Source organism: Hesperophylax consimilis, chromosome 9, assembly GCF_061612785.1.
Source record: "Hesperophylax consimilis isolate HC1 chromosome 9, BYU_Hcon_1.0, whole genome shotgun sequence".
In the NCBI taxonomy this organism is placed as follows: Eukaryota; Metazoa; Arthropoda; class Insecta; order Trichoptera; family Limnephilidae; genus Hesperophylax; species Hesperophylax consimilis.
The window spans coordinates 31664220-31683619 of record NC_142844.1 but is presented as its reverse complement, the minus strand read 5'-3'; the positions used below and the strand labels follow the sequence as shown (position 1 = coordinate 31683619).

The 19400-nt window shown below is 34.5% G+C and overlaps 1 protein-coding gene across 4 annotated transcripts in view; it reads right to left on the bottom strand.

Annotated features, from left to right (window-relative positions):
• mv (lysosomal-trafficking regulator mauve) overlaps positions 1–19400 on the bottom strand; it is an 83365-nt gene that overhangs the window by 2679 nt on the left and 61286 nt on the right. For all 4 annotated transcript variants that reach the window (XM_089635905.1, XM_089635907.1, XM_089635908.1 and 1 more), the window contains 10 exons: positions 14442–14672; positions 12963–13224; positions 11357–11510; positions 10808–10948; positions 7715–7929; positions 4286–4441; positions 3364–3556; positions 2889–3025; positions 1764–2011; positions 412–921 (listed from right to left, as the gene is read on the bottom strand). In XM_089635905.1, coding sequence (XP_089492031.1) covers positions 412–921; positions 1764–2011; positions 2889–3025; positions 3364–3556; positions 4286–4441; positions 7715–7929; positions 10808–10948; positions 11357–11510; positions 12963–13224; positions 14442–14672 — 2247 coding nt within the window. The remainder of the gene's footprint in view (positions 1–411; positions 922–1763; positions 2012–2888; positions 3026–3363; positions 3557–4285; positions 4442–7714; positions 7930–10807; positions 10949–11356; positions 11511–12962; positions 13225–14441; positions 14673–19400) is intronic.

Below are 19400 nucleotides of genomic sequence, written 5' to 3'. Positions count from 1 at the left end.
TAGAATAATTTCTAATATTTTATTATACTTATGTACTGTTATGCTATGTGTACACTACTATATTTATCAATTATTTTACAAGCAATAATTATTCGCCTGAAACACTCATCCAAATTGAAAAATCTCCTGATAAAAGATACATGACGCCAACGGGTCATGTTTCAGGCGTATAATTATTGCTTGTAAAATAATTGTTACCCTTTGTGCTATGCATAAAAAATCTTGTCTTAAACATTAGTTTGCCAAAAAAATAATAATTACTATATTTATCTTGCTATACTTACATACTAAATGTAAAAGGGCGTTAATAAATAATAAATACCAACAACAATATGTTATACCAATAAGAGTAAAAGTTTTAAATGGCAATATGTAGTATTAATAATATGCTTTAAAAGATTGATTACTTACCTCAACAAGGGATGCGAATAGTTGAATGGAACGAGATGAGCCACGGGTTTGAGGTCCCAAGAAGAAAAGAGTCGAATAGCTCCCGTGTGCAAACCAACGAGTATGGAGTTCACACTTACTCCTTCAGGGGCGTTTGAATAACACACACAAGTTACTTTCTCCAAGGTGTTCACTTCTCCAATAAAGTCTCCATTAATCGTGTGAACCCTGATTTTGGATTTGGGTTTGACAAGTGTGGAACTTTTATGTTTCATCGATTGCGGTCTCTTTCTTTCAATCTCTGAAGTACTACGAACCTTCTCCTTTTCTTCAGTTAAGCCCTTTTCTTGCGCAGGTTCGTGCTTTTTAGTATCGTCCTTGACAGGATTGGTTTTGGGGATGTTGCTGATGGTTTGGAGAGACCTCGTTGCAATTATTTGGTGGACAGTTACAATGTCCGAAAGTGTGTCACTTATACATACGTGCGAAACTGGAAAAGCGTGTTTGGGTATCGTTCTTACATATGTAAAACTGAAAAATAAAAAACATTTTAAAGCGATGTAAATTTGCCAATTAATGCCGAGCATGCTAATTCGATAAAATTGGGCCTTTCATTAATAATTACACACACACAATGGTATTTGTTAACAATTCATTAAAACCACACAGTGAAAGAGGAGAAATGTGTATGTACTGGAGAAAGGAGTATGTAAAGCGGATACTGATATCGATGACATATCTGACTTCAGATCAGAAAGCTGCGTGTTAAGATCACATTGGGGTTACGGGAGGTATTGAATAAGGACACGCATACCACAGATTAGTTAATTGAATACAAATACACTTCGTATTGATTATAAATGAATATCAGAAGGACTGAAAGGAAGATGGTCCGCAATGGGTGTGCAGGCCACAGGTGTGCTGGCGTGGTGATACAAGTGCAGTAATTAATAGCAGCAATAATTAGGAACCGCCACACAGTCCTTTGACACAGGGAGTGTCCTAACAAGCACCACTTTAATCCACAACTAAAGCACTGGCTAATTTAATGCTTCGCCTTCCACTACCACTTCACTTTAACTCTTCTCTTTCTTTGTTCCATCTCTTCCATACTAAAAACTCTTCTTCACTAACCCATATAATTTTAAATGATTACATACATAATATTATAGTTTCAAGAAACGCACAAGATCCCTACTGCCCAGAGCTAGTGGACTATGATTATGTTATTTAGTACCCAATATTGAGAATGGGAGGAAGGATGAAGGAAGTCTGTGAGAATCTGAATTTACATAGCTAAAAACTATTGAATAACATTTCGATTCAGATATCAATTCCACGCAAGCATATTATACATGTGTCAACATAATAACCTGTGTATATCCCATACGATGACGATGCCATCCTCGCTGGCACTGACGGCCACGCCGAAAGCGGCGCTGACGTGAATGGCGACAATGCGCGTGCGGTGCCCCGACAGGTGCACGGGCCGCCGCGAGAAGTTGAGCATGGGCGGGGTTGAGTTGACGGGGGCTGGTGGTAGCACCACTATGCGGCCTGACTGCAGCCCGAGCCACAGACCGCCCATCGTGCTCTCTATGCTGTGTGACACCACACATAACTGAAAGAAAGATGATAACACGTCAATAAACATTCATATAGGTTATTGATTCTACAAAATATTGTTTTAATAATCTGAATGTTATAAGAATGATCATCTCATAATAAGAATCATACCACAAATCATATTCTAGCATAAAAAACACCGTTTTTGGGTTATATTACAAGAAATAACATTGACCTAACCTAACTATGATAGTTTTTGGTGACTAAACAAGTTATGCTACATATAAACAGGATAAAATTTCTGCGAGCCGAGCAACAAATTATGGGAAAGGAACTTTTACTATTTACTGAAATTTAAAAAAACCGGACATATACCAAATATGTATGTATCTGGAAAAAGACTAAATTAATTGCGATCCTTATTTCCATTAAGCCATCAGAGGATCCGAAAAGCTACCGGCCTATCTCGCTTTTAAGTACCATGTACAAACTCCTAGAGCGAACTGTGCTCCGCAGGCTTGGTCCAAATCGGGCTGCACCTGGTTGCAGCAGTAACAGCAGCCAGCTTGTTCTTGTGGAACTACTTTCTCCAGATTTGGAGCAAGCCTGCGGAGCACAGTTCCCTCTAGGATTTTGTACATGGTACTTAAAAGCGAGATAGGCCGGTAGCTTTTCGGATCCTCTGATGGTTTATTGGGAATAAGGATCACAATTAATTTAGTCTTTTTCCAGATACATATTTGGTATTTGTCCGGTTTTTTTAAATTTCAGTAAATAGTCAAAGTTCCTTTCCCATAATTTGCGGCTCGGCTCGCGGAAATTTTATCCTGTTTATACTCATCTTAATATTAACGAATAAATAATTTGATAAAGGTATAGTTACGAATTAAGAATAAAGAACAGTAATATTAAATGCCATTATTTTAACTTACGGGATCCACTTGGTGAATTTGAAACAAGGGTTCAGGTGGTACTTCTTTCCGTTGTTTGATTCTAAGAATCCCGTCCGAGTGACCCCATGTTATAACTCCTATTGTGCTAATTATATTGTTTCCAAACATTGTGAGACCTGCAAAAATACAAAATGCTATGAAATGAAAACAAAAAACCCCTCAACAATGAAACTCAGCGTCTGGGTCCCACCCAGGCGCCGTGAGTTCAATTTCTCGGCTGGCTAAGTCCTCCAGCTCGGTACAAGCAACATTTCCGCTTACTCTAATGGTAGTAGAAGATTTTCAAACAGTTTCAAGTTATTTGTAACCCAGGAAAGTGAGAAGAACAAAAAAAAGAAGGTTATTACGAGAACACCTTGCTAAGAAATGTCGGTGAAAATTCTAATAGAATAAAATGAAAATAAGAAGAAACAAAAATGATATTTTACGCAAATTATTTCTAGAATAACCTTACCTCTACTCTTGGAGTAGGTGACCATGAGTGTAGTGTGACTCGGCATCCCTAAGACTTCGCCCGTAAGCAGCGGTATCAACTTGAGAGTTGGGGGACTGTAGACTCTACTCCACACCACTGTGGGAAGCTGCTCTTGGGGAGAGCCGCAATAGCTGCCCCACCTCAGACCTCGCACGCTGCTCAGGACCTCTAACTAAAATACATAAATATATATAAACATACGTACAAGGTGGCGCAAAAGACAGTTTATAAGGCAGTAACTTGAGAAGTATAGCGTTCCATGATTTGTGAATGGAGACATAAGTCACTAATTAGAAAAATGAGAGCATCTTCTGATAGGGTGATGACTTTTGCGCCACCTTTTATAAATGTAACGACCGTGCAACTGACATCTAGTTTGAAAGACATGGCATGAGAGAGCAAGAAAAAAGGACTATAAAAGAGTGCACCGTTTATCCAATGTCTTTTCTTCATTACCTTGCACTCGAGATAACACATTGTGTTAATTACAGTTAGATGAATACTGAGAATATTTTCCACTTTGGAGCGCAAATAACCTACGCGTACATTCATTTAATCGAATTAATTGTGAAAACATGCAAATTTCAATAAACAATTCAATTCTTTAATTGCAGGCTTAAGAAAATGGAGTCACAAAATAAACATATCCGATATATTCTTTTGTTTCACTTTAGCCGAAGAGTAAAGGCACCAAAAACTGCTACAATCATTTGTGCCTTTTACGGGGAGAACATCAGATTGCTAAACTTACAAAAGCAGCTAATCTACAGTTATACTAGTTCTATTCTTTCCATCTTGCTCCATCAGATTGTCATATTTTCTGTTCTGATCCAACAATCTCCTTCTATAAAGACGCAGCTCTTCAAAAAGCACGCTTGGCATTTGGATAGTAATAATTTACCGTTGGTTCTGGAATATGCTGCAGGTCCGTGATGGAGTGAGGGTGTGGCTGCTTCAAGAGCTGTCGGGGTGTCTGTCCATACGTACGCACCATGGTCTCCCAAGCCTTCTTCTCCACATCATCTTGGATTACATTCAAATTGAAGCCAATGTAAGTCTGCAAGATTAAATTATTGTGCTGTTACTATGTACATATGAATGTGTTGCAATCCAGGTTCTTAACAAACACACATACAGCTTGCCAAACTTAACTTTGGAGTCAGTGGCATCGCTAGTGTAGATTTTGTGCTGCTTTGACAATTGACAATTCCAACGTCACTTACAGACAGTTTAGTAAATATCTTTTGACGCATGTCACAAAGTAGTAAAACTGCCCCCATGATCTTTTTATACTTCTACTTCACTTTATTTCCTATCAACCTTTTCTAGTAGTACAAGCGTAACATAACACTATTCAAGTTATAATAAGCTGACAAGCTTAACAACATGATAGTTATTTTACAAGCAATTATTATTAGCCTGAAACACTCATCCACATTGAAAAATCTCCTGATAAAAGATACATGACGCCAACGGGACATGATAGTTATCCTCTTAAGCTAATCAAAATTTGTTGAAATCGGCATTTAACGGGAATTTTTCAATCTTAAAAAAATAAAAACAAAATGGCGCTTAACCTGTTGAATGTGGGACGAAATTTCTGAAACGGCGCGAAAATTACCTCGATGTGTTCTGCTCAAATATCTTAATGAAAACTAAGTATTTGCTTTTTTTTCGATTGTTTTCTGTTTACCAGATAATGTAGCTAATTATTCATATATAGTTCATGATTATATCGTAAGACGTTTTCCCAGAATAGCTAACTTTATCTGAAAAATTAATAAAAAATTCCCCCGTTCGGGAAACAATTGTCAAAAAAATTATGTATATGAATATAAACGGATTTTATTATTTCTACACAAACCTGAATAAATAGCCTATATGAAAAAAAAACAAACCAAAAGTGTTTTCAAAGAAATAATGGCATTTACGTTGTTTTGAAAATGTAAAATATTTTAGGCTTTTCAAAAAAAAAATGTCAAGCCAAGCGTGCACTTTAGAATTTTTTGTGTCGTATTGTATAAAGTTATGAAAGCAATTCTTTCAGTTTTTGGTAGTTCATACTATTGTTGTTACTAATAATATTTTTTTATACTAGAAACCTGTAAATAAATAATGCTAAAAATATATTTATGCACTATGATGTAAATTTTCGCTGTCACTTTACTAACCTGGTTTTTGACACAATTATATTGCGAAATATTATAAAAATTACATCAAAATAAACTAGATAGAATTACCTTTCTAATGGAACCTCACACCTATTATTTCGATAATGAATTTATATCCAAAACAATGCTAATATATACAATATTTACCTCAGACAGTTGACCAACTTCAATACATCGATATCCAAAATGGCCGCCGTTTTTGTATACAGATATTTATCGAAATACAGAGTGGTGCAAAGAATCATGATTCAATGAGAATAAAAATAAATTTTAGTGATATTTTTTTTCATAATATTTATTTCAATTTTATATAACATAAAATGCATTTTTTCAATTTCAAGTAACTGGGTGGTTCAATAAAAATAAAAGTCGGAGATTTATGTTTCATCATATTTATTTCAATTTTATATTACATGAAATACATTTTTTTATTCAAGTGCTGTGGGGTTCAATAAAAAAATGTTTAGTAAAAAAAGTTTTTTTTCATCGTATTTATTTCAGTTCCTCTTATGTTATGTTCTCTTATGTTCCTCTTATGTGGCCGATTTGAAACCTGAAACAGTAAACATTTATTGTTACACTAATGTCTTTCAATTCTGGAAAAGATGAAGCGTACAATCAACCTAATATAACTACTACTAATACAAAACATACCGTCATGGCGATCGATGCGGTGTCTTTGGTGGTTCTGCCCCCTGTATCATGTTGTATTGTGGTCTCCATTCTGCAAAGCGATAGAAGCAATCAGACATATACTTGTATTTATATAATTTTAAAAAAGATATTTATAATTGCATACTGTTTTTTTTATCATATATAAAAAAAAATCTTATAATTTTTTTTAGCACATCCTGTACACCTGATCTAATTTTGTGATATTTATTACGATTTTTCATAAAATAAATAACAAAAAAAATATTTCCGTAAATAAAACAATAGTTTTACATTTTCTAGTACACCCTGCAGTGGTTGTTTCTTTTGTATGGAGATTGCAATATTCACATATCACTACAGGTGGCGACACTAGTCATTTTTCAAAGCTTTCGTAAAATTCCGTAAACACATACATTCAAACAAATTGGAAATCTTGATTGTATTGGTGTCAATTGCTGAGATGCAAAACTTATTTTTTTATAATATTTTAACTAAATATTGACTAAACAATGATTTTGAAACACAATGCCAATAGTTTTCCCTACATAATGACATATGAATCTCTACAAATAATATAATATTACGATGTCAATACTGATAAACAAAAACGAACTTTTTAGAAGCAAGTTTTTTTTGACATTTTCGGCCAGTAATTCATTTTTCATAAAATAAACACTAAATATTGACAAAACAAAAGCTTTTATATATTCTCTCAAATGGTTTTTCTACACAATAACATGTAAATCATTCCAAAGAATGTAATATATGACATAAATAACTTGATTCAAACACAATAAATTTTCAGAGCGAAAACACTTCCAGTTTTTGACAGGAATTTTACGTATTTGTCTTTTGCAAAAATGAATTATATTTATGAAAAACACATGACTTGTTCAATGAACTATGCATAAAATCATGTTTACTTACGTTTCTTTGGGAAATTCGTCGTATAATACAGTCTTTACTGTAGCAGTCCGTCCACCAGCGAACGTTGAAAAAGATGCACAAAAAAGATGTCAACGGCTTTTCATAGAGAAGTCAATTTGAAAGCTACCAAAGAGGCTACACTAATAAAATAAAAGGTATCTTCTAGACTGATATTAGCGCAAGCGATTTTGACCTTGTTCTTCATACAATTTCTCTATAGATAAGGGTTAAAATAGCACTTAAAAAAAAAAAACCAAGCAAAAATATTTCTCGGATGCCGGCGTCCGACTCACAGTCGAGAGGTGAATGGGCGTTTGATGACAATGTTTTTTTTTTTTTTTTTTTTTTAATTCCTTTATTTTTCCCAATTTTTACATTAATTACATACAATATTATATAAATCAATACGAATTTACATATGAATTTCTTTGAAACAACTGCGACTGCATAAATGTTTAAGGAGACCATGAAAAAAAATAAACAAATAATATCAATTACCGATTCTGAGGAACAATATTAACTTTCAAAGTATCCATTTTGAAAACACTAATTTAACAACAAAATATGAAAGTACTCACGGCAGGATGAAACACGTTCACCGCATCCACAGCGGCCTGCCCTGTCTGCTTGAAGCCAAACACCAGATCAATCCAGAGGGGCAGGTTCTCTCTGACGTAGGCACTCTCCAGGGCTTGACGGTTGATCAGGGTGAAGAGGCGGGCATCCTTGGACCAGGGGGGCAGTTCCACGTCATTCACAGCTATCCCGCATTGGCGGACACCAAGCTCCAAACCTGCATTTAAGAAGAAAAAATGAAATGTATAGATAAAATTGTGTTCTGGGTGTTTGTGTGCTAGAATTAAGATCAACTACTTTCCTTACTTCGGGTTAGATTGATCAAACATTTTCAGCTAATCAATTTCGTTGGCCTGTCTGGGACCTAGGAGTCAAAAGGTCTCATGTAAATTACAGTGACACACTTCACCACTATGTTACAATCCTCAAAAACACGGACATTTTCGCATTTCGCGTTTAGTTGCTAGCTTAGTTTCTCAGTTTCTTTAGTCTCTTCAGATGACATTTGCGATGTCACAGTCCTGGTGTTTTTTGAATTGCTTCGAAATTCAATTAGGCGTTCTGTACTTACTTTGGTAAATTCATATTTCGATTTAAAATATTCCTCTGATAGTGGTGCAAATGGGTTTTACTATGTTATTACATTTTCATTACGCAACCGATCGATATTTGTAAAATCAACCAGATTTTTAAGAAAGTCTTTGATTGGATTGTAATACGTCCCTAATCCTGGGGGTCAGGCGGTTTATGAATCTGTCAGCCACTAATACTGCCGTATTATGACCGGTATACTACGCAGTACTTATGCACATTATATGAATAACATTTTCTACTAACCCGTTCTTATCCCTTTGTATTATCTATTATGAATAAGTCGGATTTTGTTCAGAGGGGAAATTAATACTTATATTTGGAAAACCTTTTTGCTTTACGAAAACTGTTTTTTGTTACCCTTGGCATATGAACTATAAACCAAAATATTAGAGTTATACAGTAAAACAAAAAATCTTTAAATCTATTTTTTAGTCCACGGACACTGTACGTTCTAACCCACGTAAGTACATTAATAATTTTTTCAAAACCAAAAACGACACACGACACAGTGAATCAACCATTCAAAAGCGTTTTTCTCTAAACTAACTATTCTGGACATACAATAAATGTGCTTTATACTATAGAAATACTTATATGAATATAGAAAATCTGCACCTCAAAAACGATTCAAGCGTTGAAAGTAAGCTAAACACTGGGCATCTGTCATATTATAATATAACTAGCTGTACCCCGTCATGCGTTGCTGTAGCTCAGTCTGTCTGTGCAGATAGAGAAAAATAGCGGTTGTTGCTTTTAGATCCAACAAATGGTGTTATTTAAAAAATAAAGCATTTTTTTATATATATAATATCTTGAAAGATTTACATTTTTATATATAAAAATAACATGTCACTGTGTTCGTCGTACATGCTAATCTACTAAATCGCCCAACCAATTTTAATGAAATTTTGTAAATGTGTATGGTTGGTTCCAGCTTGAAATATGGGTTAATTTTGAATCCCGAATTTTTTTTTTTTTCACTTTTCTCATCCAAAAATACATAAAACCACAAATTTAAACTTCACTCCATAGAAGGCAGTTTGTGGCAGGGCAACTTCTGCCCAGGTCCACTAGTAGGTACATAAAAACACACGCGTATTTAAATGCAATGTTGTTTTAAAATTTCAAAGCAATCGGCGAAGAACTTTTGGAGATTTATCATTTTGAACAAACGAACATTAACATTTTTATTTATATATAACGTGTTTCATCCTGCCGTGAGTACTTTCCTATTTTGTTGTCAAATTAGTGTTTTCAAAATGTATACTTTGAAAGTTAATACTGTTCCTCAGAATCGGTAATTAATATTGTTTGTTTATTTTTTTTTCATGGTCTCCTTAACTCTTTGCACGCGGCCGTATCAACTGTTGTTACGGCAAAAAGTCTATACTCACACGCGGCTGTATCAACAGTTGATACGGCAACTTTGACGGCCGATATTCCCGCTCTCTTTCGTCATAAATGTATTTCTGGCTCACTTGGACATTTGTAGAACTATCAAGATGCTGACATCTACAAGAATTTCTCAAAAATAAAATTGTATTTCATAAAAAAGATCGATAACCAAGTGCGCCTCTTCGCGCCTTTTAGTCCTTTAGTTTACATTTTTGTCAACGGATGGCGTTAGTACTAGTTTGTCATTCACAACTTTTCATAACTAAGAATGATAAGTGATCATGGTGTCCCACTTGTGTCTATAAACACAGTGGCCTAAGTACACACACACCGAGAGTGGTTTATTTATGACGCCGAGTGAATGGCGGGACCACATTCAAAAGATACGGTACGTCTTTGTATGAAATTTTATGTTTTTGTTTTTATAAACATCTAAGAGTGTTGACACACGAGGATTTGTTTTCATATTGTGGAGAATAATCTGTTCTGTCTATATAGTCCAATAAATCATGCCAGAATGCTATAATTTGACATTTAATTGCATGCATAGGTATTTGAAAATATGTACCGCGTACGGGTATAGATAAAACGGAGCAAATTAACGCGTTCAAAAGGTTAAACATTTATGTAGTCCCAGTTGTTCCACAGAAATTCATAAGTAACATTTTCATTGAATGCCCATTCAGCGCCATTTTGTTTTTTTTGAAGATTGAAGTCCGATTCAACAAATTTTGACTAGCAGAAGAGGATAACTATCATGTTTGTCTAACAGATAACGTTGTTTTTTAAAAAAAACATGTTTTTACCTGTCACAGGTGACATCTATATAATAACACACGCGTATTCGAATGCAACGTTATGTCAAAATTTCAAAGCCATCGATGAAGAACTTTTGGTAATTTATAATTTTGAACAAAAAAACATTAAAATTTTTATTTATATAGATAGATATTGATTATATCACACAATATATATTATACTAAGTTGATTTAAAAAATATATATATAATTGAATATAAATGATTATTTTATTTGGACTCTTTATCTAATTCATTTGGAATCAATAGTTTGGACAGCTTAACAAAATTAAAAGCAAATTATACAAACCTTCCGAATTGCAAAGGAAATGTGGCAGGCAGAAGAATTCAGGAATGAGTTCTTTCACATCAGTGGTTGAATCACAACTCGTGAGACGCCATGTCGTTTGTAAAGAGTGGAAGGTTCGGTCTGGTATGTCAAAATTATTATCTGAAAAAAAACGAAACATACAAAAGAATCAGCAATTATTATCCACTGGAGCGCCAAGATGTTGACGATGAAATGCATTGAGCGCTGGTGATACGAAAACAGATAAACTGTTGACTGTTGTTTGATGCAGCACCTAGTCAGTGGTGGGGAGCATTTCCATCATCCAGTCAAACGATGGCTACCCATATTAAGGTCTGATTGCACTAGACCGCGACGATGGCTTCCTAAATTTAGGAAAATTTCTTCTTCGTAAAAAAAAATATGGTGCTTTAAAGCAAAATCCATTTTCTTAACCGGGACCCTATTTTCGCCTGCTTAAAGTGTGTTAATATTCGAAGGTAGGATTTTACTATCGCTCGGGCCATTTATTTTGTAAATACCGCATCGCTCAAATGATTATTTGTTTACCTTGGTAAGCGAGGAAGAGTTTCGTGAAAGGCGGAAGCCGGACAAGGAAATGCAGGACTGTTCCAGAGTTGGAGTAGTGAGACCCGTAATGATAGGGTTCTTTGTTAACCCCAGATATGAGGCTAGACCCTTCCATGCGGGCTTGCTTCAGATACTGAAAAAAAAAACAATTTTATTAGAACATAAAAAAATTAACCAGCAAAAACAAAGCTTTTCAGGTGTATAGATTTAAGTTAGGTTTTATTATACATCTATTTTTATTGATTTTTTTTTGTTTGACTGAGGATTGAACCATCCTCCCCAGGGACCGGAGTGAACCGCGCTAACAACTGAGCCAAATCCCGATTGGGTAGGACTGACATTTATTTCGTATATTAACTGCTGAAATTTCATCTAATTTCAGAGAAATTCGTGTATCGTATATGTCCGCGTGTGTATACAACCAAAAGTTGGTAGAATGCATTGTCATTAACAACTAGCCTAACTGCCGAGTTTCAGCTCGATCGGATGTCGGGCATTCATTTATTCACGAAACTTAAATCGAAATTTAAATAGATGTATTAAAAATTTCAAAATATACTACAGGGTTTTCCAATAAGAGGTGTTATTTTGATATTCAATCGTAAAAGATCAATGGTTTCGTTGCTTGTGTGGCACTTAGCGCCGTCTTGTTGAAAGTAAACGTTGTCCAGATCAATACCATCCAATTCCGGCCATAAAAATCATTAATCATCTCTCGATAGCGCAATCCATTCACCGTAACTGTTGCTCCAGCCTCATTTTAGAAAAATTAAGGTTTAATGACTCCGCCGGACCATAAACCGCACCAAACTGTCACACGTTAAGGATAGAGAGGCTTTTCAACAATAACTCTTGGGTTTTCCAAGCCCCAAATGCGACAATTTTGCTTGTTGACGAAGCCACCGAGGTGGAAATGGGCCTCACTCAAGATGATTTGCATTTGATTCACTCAAGTGAATTTTAATAATTTCAATGAGTTGTTGAAGCGTGTATCGTTCCATTTTTATTAATGGCGTATACTTGTCAAATGTCAAAAAATGACAGCTTCAAAAGTAACATCTACCGAAATAGCGGGCTATTCAAAATAACACCTCTTATTGGAAAACCCTGTATTAGAATGTAAACAGCGTCGAACAGAGGAAGTAACGAAAGTAATATGTTAATAGACTAAGGATTGGATTTCAATCAATTGTCGGTACATTTCAGCTTTTCATCAAATTGTGATCAGTTGCCAGTTTGATCAATAGCTGAAATAAGTCAAGAATCGGCATTTAACAGGAACTGTTTAGATGTTCAAAATCAAATGTGATGGGGATTATAACACCCATGTATGCAACCTAATTTTATTTCCCCAACATTGTTTCGAATTATTATCACTGGACTGGATTTCTTGTTTCGTTTTTTGACACAACTGAACAGGGCAAATTTAAACATGTCCATTTTCACTTCAATTTACGTAGGTATTTTACTTTAACTTTTAAATTTTTGTTTTCAACATAATATATTATTCGTGGCTGTAATTTTGGTTTCCCACACAAACACATTGAAATAATACTCATTATTTTTAACAAATTAATTTTCTTACATTGTAATTATTGATGTAATGCATTTCATTCTTCTTGTCCTGCACGGCCATGGGCTTCTTCAGGTCTCTGAAAGACTTGGGCGTGTTGAGGTTCAGCTTGTCGGAGATATAGTCTGCGATGATGAAAGGGTACACCGGGTACTGCATAAGGTCATTATAAGTACGACCTGCCCAACCATTCAGCAACGTGAGGTACTCCCAGTTGGTTATTACGCCGTTTCTCCAAAGACTGACGTTTTCAGATAGGGAATCTGATTCATATCTAAAATATATTAAGAATTAATTATATTTATAATTTAATATCATTATAAAGATTTCTGTCAGTTTTTTTTGTGATACCTGTTTCTAATGTATAAAAATGAAGCAAATGGTAAGGTGAAGGAAAAGGGGGTCTTGAGGAAGGATGGGAAAAATCTGGTTATTTAGATATGGTCAATAAACTAAGCTAAAGCAATTTCAATCAACTTCTTAATTGAAACAATATACATAATTATTTAATAAGATAAGTAAACGAGAGTATACGTCATTTTTATTTATTTTTTTATTTTTTTTATATTAACTCCACACAGAAGGCCGTGAAGAAAATAATTTCCCTCAGGGCCTATGTCATCTTTGGGGATGCTGTGTGGAGGGTCTTTTTGTGGAGAGGAAGGAGTGAACATGGGTCTTGAAGAGTCCCATGTTGTAGGAGGGAGGAAACACAGAGGCCGGCAGTTCGTTCCACAGCCGAGCTGTTGAACATAAGAACGAATCGTAGAAGCGACCCGTTCTCATGTGACAAGTGTCAACTGTGTACAAATGTTGGGTGCGCGTTTGGCGTGTATCTCGACTACGCACCGGTGCCGAAGGGATCAATGACGCTAGTTCCTCAGAGCATCTTCCATTGTAATACCGAAATTAATTAATAAGTTGTCAATGACAATGCATTCTACCAACTTTTGGTTATTAATAATTACCAAGCTATAAAATCAATCAACCTTTTTATTTTTGCTTGTGTTTTTCATAATATCGTATGGAACACCATGAATTTTAAAATCTAGACTTCAAACAATAACTTTGGCATTGTTGAGTTAAATGCTTTAAAGAGCGACAAGATGTACAGTCTGCTAAAAGGTTGTGCAATTAGAGTTGAGGATTATATTGTTAGCTTAGGATTGTGTTATTGGTGGATATACATTTCCTATAGTGATTTCCTTCCCAAAAGTCACTGCTAAACAGCCATTTATCTCATTTACACCTACTTGTTAGCGAGAAAGGAACAAGTGATTATGATTATCGAATTTGAAAAGTTTTTACAGTTACTTTTTAATGTTTTTTCCATTTATTATTTTACAAATAGAACAGTCTTTTTAAAATTTTCTTTCATGAAGTTGAATAACAAGTTTGAAATATGCCGTATGCACGCAATGCATATGTGTAAGCACTGTGTTTGACCCAACTATGCCTGCGATACCAATAATTAGAGAATTATTTAGCTACCTGTTAGGTAGATGGCTGTTATTCAGCGCCTTGAGAAAGTTCTCCCTGTCGCCGGGCGTGCAGAAGGCGATGAGGTGTGCGTGTCCAGAGGAGAGGAACACCTCGATGGCGCGCTCCGAGAGCTGCCAGCGCCGAGTGTACACACTCACCACGCCGTCCAGAGGCCAGAATACTCCGGCCACGCTGGTGCCCAGGTCGCCACCCCCTGATTCGGGCAGGAAATGGATGCATCTGGAATTAAAACATTCATATTGAAGAAAAACATAATTATTTATTAATTTAGTTTAATACCTAATGAGGTTTTGGTAATTTGAGATTTGTATCAAAAAGCGCTCTTAATCCTTAGTGTGCCAGCTAAAATGCCCAGCAGCCATGCGCAGGCTGACACTATTTTCGTAATATTCTTGTTTTTTGCAAAATGATACTATGGAAAATGTATCTTCTTACCAGCTAATGTATTTATACATTTACTATATTTTCCTGCTAAATAAGCGCTTTCATAATGAAAATAAGTCATATGAGGCTATCCTGTGAATAGATACACTACCAAATCTTTCAAAAATGAATAATTAAGACATTTGACAAAGAATTTTCGATGCTAGATAAAAAATCAATGTTTACCAGTGACGAAATGACAAGCAACAATAATTATTTCTTTGTCAAACAAACAAAAGTATGCTAGTAGCATTTCTTAGTGTTCAAAATTCCATAAAATCGAGGCAAGTGCGGTGAGTTCTTAGCAAATCCGCAATGGATTTGTTGGCATTCCAAGGGTTAAATATCACTACAAAAATGTACGTACTTGACAGAGGTACTTCTAGCATGAACCCCCAGATTTATTTAGTTATTGTTGTTATTTTAAATACTAACCCCACATAGGAGGCTTATAGCATTTGAGGAGATGCTGTGCAGAGGTTTTTTAAGGAAGTGAACCAGGGTATTCAAGAGACTAATTTTTATGTGTGTATGTACAGAGTGTAATGTTTTCGCCTTTTCACCATTTTCTTTTATTTTTATTTGTTTAAAACAATATAAAATTTTCTTCTCTCTTGGCTATGACCGATATTTAATTTTTTCTCTAAGGCTTTGCATATGTGTTCGCAGGGATGGAAAATTCCTCCCCTACAACACATAAGCCTCCATGAAAATTGGACCCTTTTCTTTGATATCTACAGAAAGCTACTTAAAGCTCTCTTGTACTATATATCTTCATAGACATATGTACTCAACTAATTAATACGTTATTTACGAACTTGAACGCAAATATTTCCGTATTTATATTGTAATTAAATTCCATCAAACGTTGTGTAATTTTTTTGATTTATGATATAGGATTTTAATTACCTTCATTTTGTGGTAACCCCCTTGGTTCTGATCGAGGTGTTGAGTTTCACAATTTAATTGGTCTTTCCATTGCAAACCTAGACTTAAATGAATTCCCTGAATGAGCTAACTTTCCTAATGTAATTATTCTGATTCCCTGCACCCTAACAAAGTCGTAGTTAAACGCTGATAAAAGATATTATACATGTTTATTTGGACAGGTAATTAAATATAACTCAAATGGTTAATTGTTAGTAAATTTGATTTTGGTAAACTCTTGTGTCTGTCTGGCGCCACTCCTTTATGATTCTGCTGCTATAAGGTACATGTAAAGATTGATTTAGTAGGTTAATGTAATTAGTTAATTGCATATTTGACGAACTCGGAATAGCCCATTTGCTGGCATAATTTGGCTCCAAATCCTCCTGCAAGTAAACGAGATGATCGTGAGTCAACAAGAAATTTGCACAATCCTTTGACACGGCTCTTTGATTGACACCTAAGTTATCGCGTCCCAAAAAGCCTTCCACGTCATCATGTACTGCATTCAAGTTTCCCCTCGAGTCCCGATACCCCCAAATTCCGACCCCTCCTTGGACTACAATTTACTTAGGGCGAACCGGTTTCGTCCTATATACAATCATATACTCACGGTTGGTGTGGACTTACGGGTCGTGAATCCTCATTCCACGTTTAAGAGAAAATGCGAGGGTGGTCTATAAGACCTAAAATGCAAGCTGTATGCAGGTCCGCATTCTCCAGTAAACAGTACATACGAATAAATATATGTATACATACAGTTTGGGAAAGGTTTATAACTCACAATACGAGGCTATCTACCTCGCATCCCGAGCTCGGATCTCGCGCCAAGAACTCTGCGAAGCTCTAGGTCTGGTAACCGAATATATACGTACTAATAAGGTGATACTAATAAATACTAGTAGAATAAGGTCATATTTGATAGTTTGTTTTGGAGAGCTATCGAACTCCAGGCTTTTGTTTGTTTGGTTTTGACGTTTTTATTTAAGAGAATCGCCATCTCTATTGGATTTGGTTAATGGTCTTGTTATAGGAGCGACCACTGCCTCCTATTGATGAACTGTATTTGTTTTAAATTTTACCTCCAGGGTTCAACATTAATTTTTGTTCATCCTATCCCGTGATTTTCCAATTGTTTCAAGTGGTTGATTGCCACATTAGAGAGTACTCGACCCTCAAATATCTCAGGCAACTGATGGGGTTTTGTATGAGCACCCAATCAATAAAATTCAAATGTTTCGTATAATTATTCGATATAAATCTGGCTAACCCGTGATTTTTCAATTGTCGATTGTGAATGATAAGTATTTGTAAGCACGCAGCTTCCAGCAGTTTCAGGTAACTAATAAAAACTGTGCGATTATCTAATCAATGGTATTCAAATGTTTCATGTAATTTTTTGATATAAATCTGGCTAACCCGTGATTTTTCAATTGTCGTTTGTGATTGATAAGTATTTGAGAACACGCATCTTCCAGCTGTTTCGGGTAATTAATAAAATCCTTTGTGACTAACTAATTATGGCCAAGGTCGTTTTCAAACTATGCGGTTGACCCAATTCTCCAGTGATCCTTTGTTTTGTAAACAAATAATATAAACATCTCCTGACACACTAACCTAAATGTGAGATTTGTTTATTTTAAAATTCCTTAGAAGTCATTTGTGCCTCTTTACTTTTATTGCGCACTATTTATTAAAATATTTTTAAATCCTTTATTGAAGTTAAACTATTTTCCATTTTCCGAATTTAGTAAATTTACTAGAAGTTAGGTGAAAATAATATAAATATATAAATATGTACACATATCTCGATTGTCAAAATTCGTTAAATAAGATTACATATATTAATAAATAAATATAAGGTATATGATTCTACATGGTCTTGAATATTAATAAATACATATTTTCTTTTTCAATAATATAGATATGTCCTCGGGTAGGTATTAAAAATCGCTACCATTTCGATGTTTCGATTAATAAATAAAATACATATATATAATTACATTACTCATATATATATTCTTTATATACAATATTTTATTTTATATTTATAAATATATATACTAATATACAATATACATATATTAATATGTAATTCTTTGTTTTGTTGTTTTAATTTAATATTCAATTGATATACTTCCACTTCACAGCCCTTCTGTGTCTCCTGGGACCTGAAAATTATTTATAAAAGGAAAACTCACCCACGTCAAGGTATTTCCGGTCGGGTAGTACACAACAACCTTGATGAAGAAATCCTACCTAATTAATTGTATTTTTCAACTAATTTCAAAATAAATCTTTTCGACTATTTATTCCTATTTAATATTTTATTCTCGCTTGAATCGTATAAATTAGCTGATATTTAATTTTTCTTCCGAACGAAATCCTAATCCAGAAAACCCGTTGATTTAATAACACCTTTCTAGTTTAGGCTTTTGAATGATAGCTGTTTCAGATTCTTTTTCGAAATGATAGACTGATGATTAAAATTCCGGTTAAAACGACAAACACTTTTAACACTGTCGCTATACGCACGATGGATTTTAATTGAACAATTTATTAATTCTAAATTTCTTTTTATATAAATTGATAAGAAAATTTATTCCAAATTGTGCAAACTTTTAATTTACTCGACTATTAATAAATTAAATTTTTTTCTAACTGTTAATTTTAGAACAAAGATTTAAACGTTTATTATTATCGAATCCTTTTTTTTTGTTTTTGTGTTTCTTTTAACCTAAGATGAAGTATTTATTACTATTATTATTATATTTTAACCAAATTGACGTTAAATTATAATCTATTTTTAAATATCAATACGCGATCACGTTCACTTTAGATTAACGATAACAAATTCTTAAATTTAATTTGAATGTTTTCACTTTGAATGAAATAATTATTTTTAAATTTTTAATTAATTCACAATTCACTTTTTGCACTTCACTTAACACTTTTAAGCACTGAGTTTAAATTATATTTATTTTCACTGTTTAACCAAATTAAACTGATTTAACAAAACTTCACTGGTGGGGTTTTCAGAATTTAGAAACTGAATTTAAGACTTTTTACAAAACTTTCTAAGTCCAGGGACTTGTTCAGAATTTAACACTTAGATTATTTCACTAGAATTTTACCAATAGACGTAGTACTGCCATGTAACAACTTTTCAAACCCTCGGCGCGACTCTCTCCTGACTGATGTGTTCCATCCTTTATACCCCTCTCAGGTTCCAAAAGACGTATCTGAATTTCTCTTGATGCTTAATTCTATCTCCTATCAACTCGTAAATCCGAACATCCCTCCCATCAATATCGATTGTGCTTCCATAAGATGTTCTGCTTTCCGGCTCTGGGCGGTAGTTAGTTTTTATCTCACAAATCTAAGTCGATAGGGTCCGAATCGGGTAAGTCTGCGTTAATCGCCCAAGCTCCCTTTGTCCTCTGTTCATACAAAAATGTAGTTAAAATCTCATGATTTTGTGTTCCTTTTTTTTCTCAATTCGCGATAGGTCCATCCTCAATAACATATATATAGATCTCAATTTTATGCATCTCGTGCGAAATTGTTTAAATCCATGCTGAAATCTTTACTACGCAT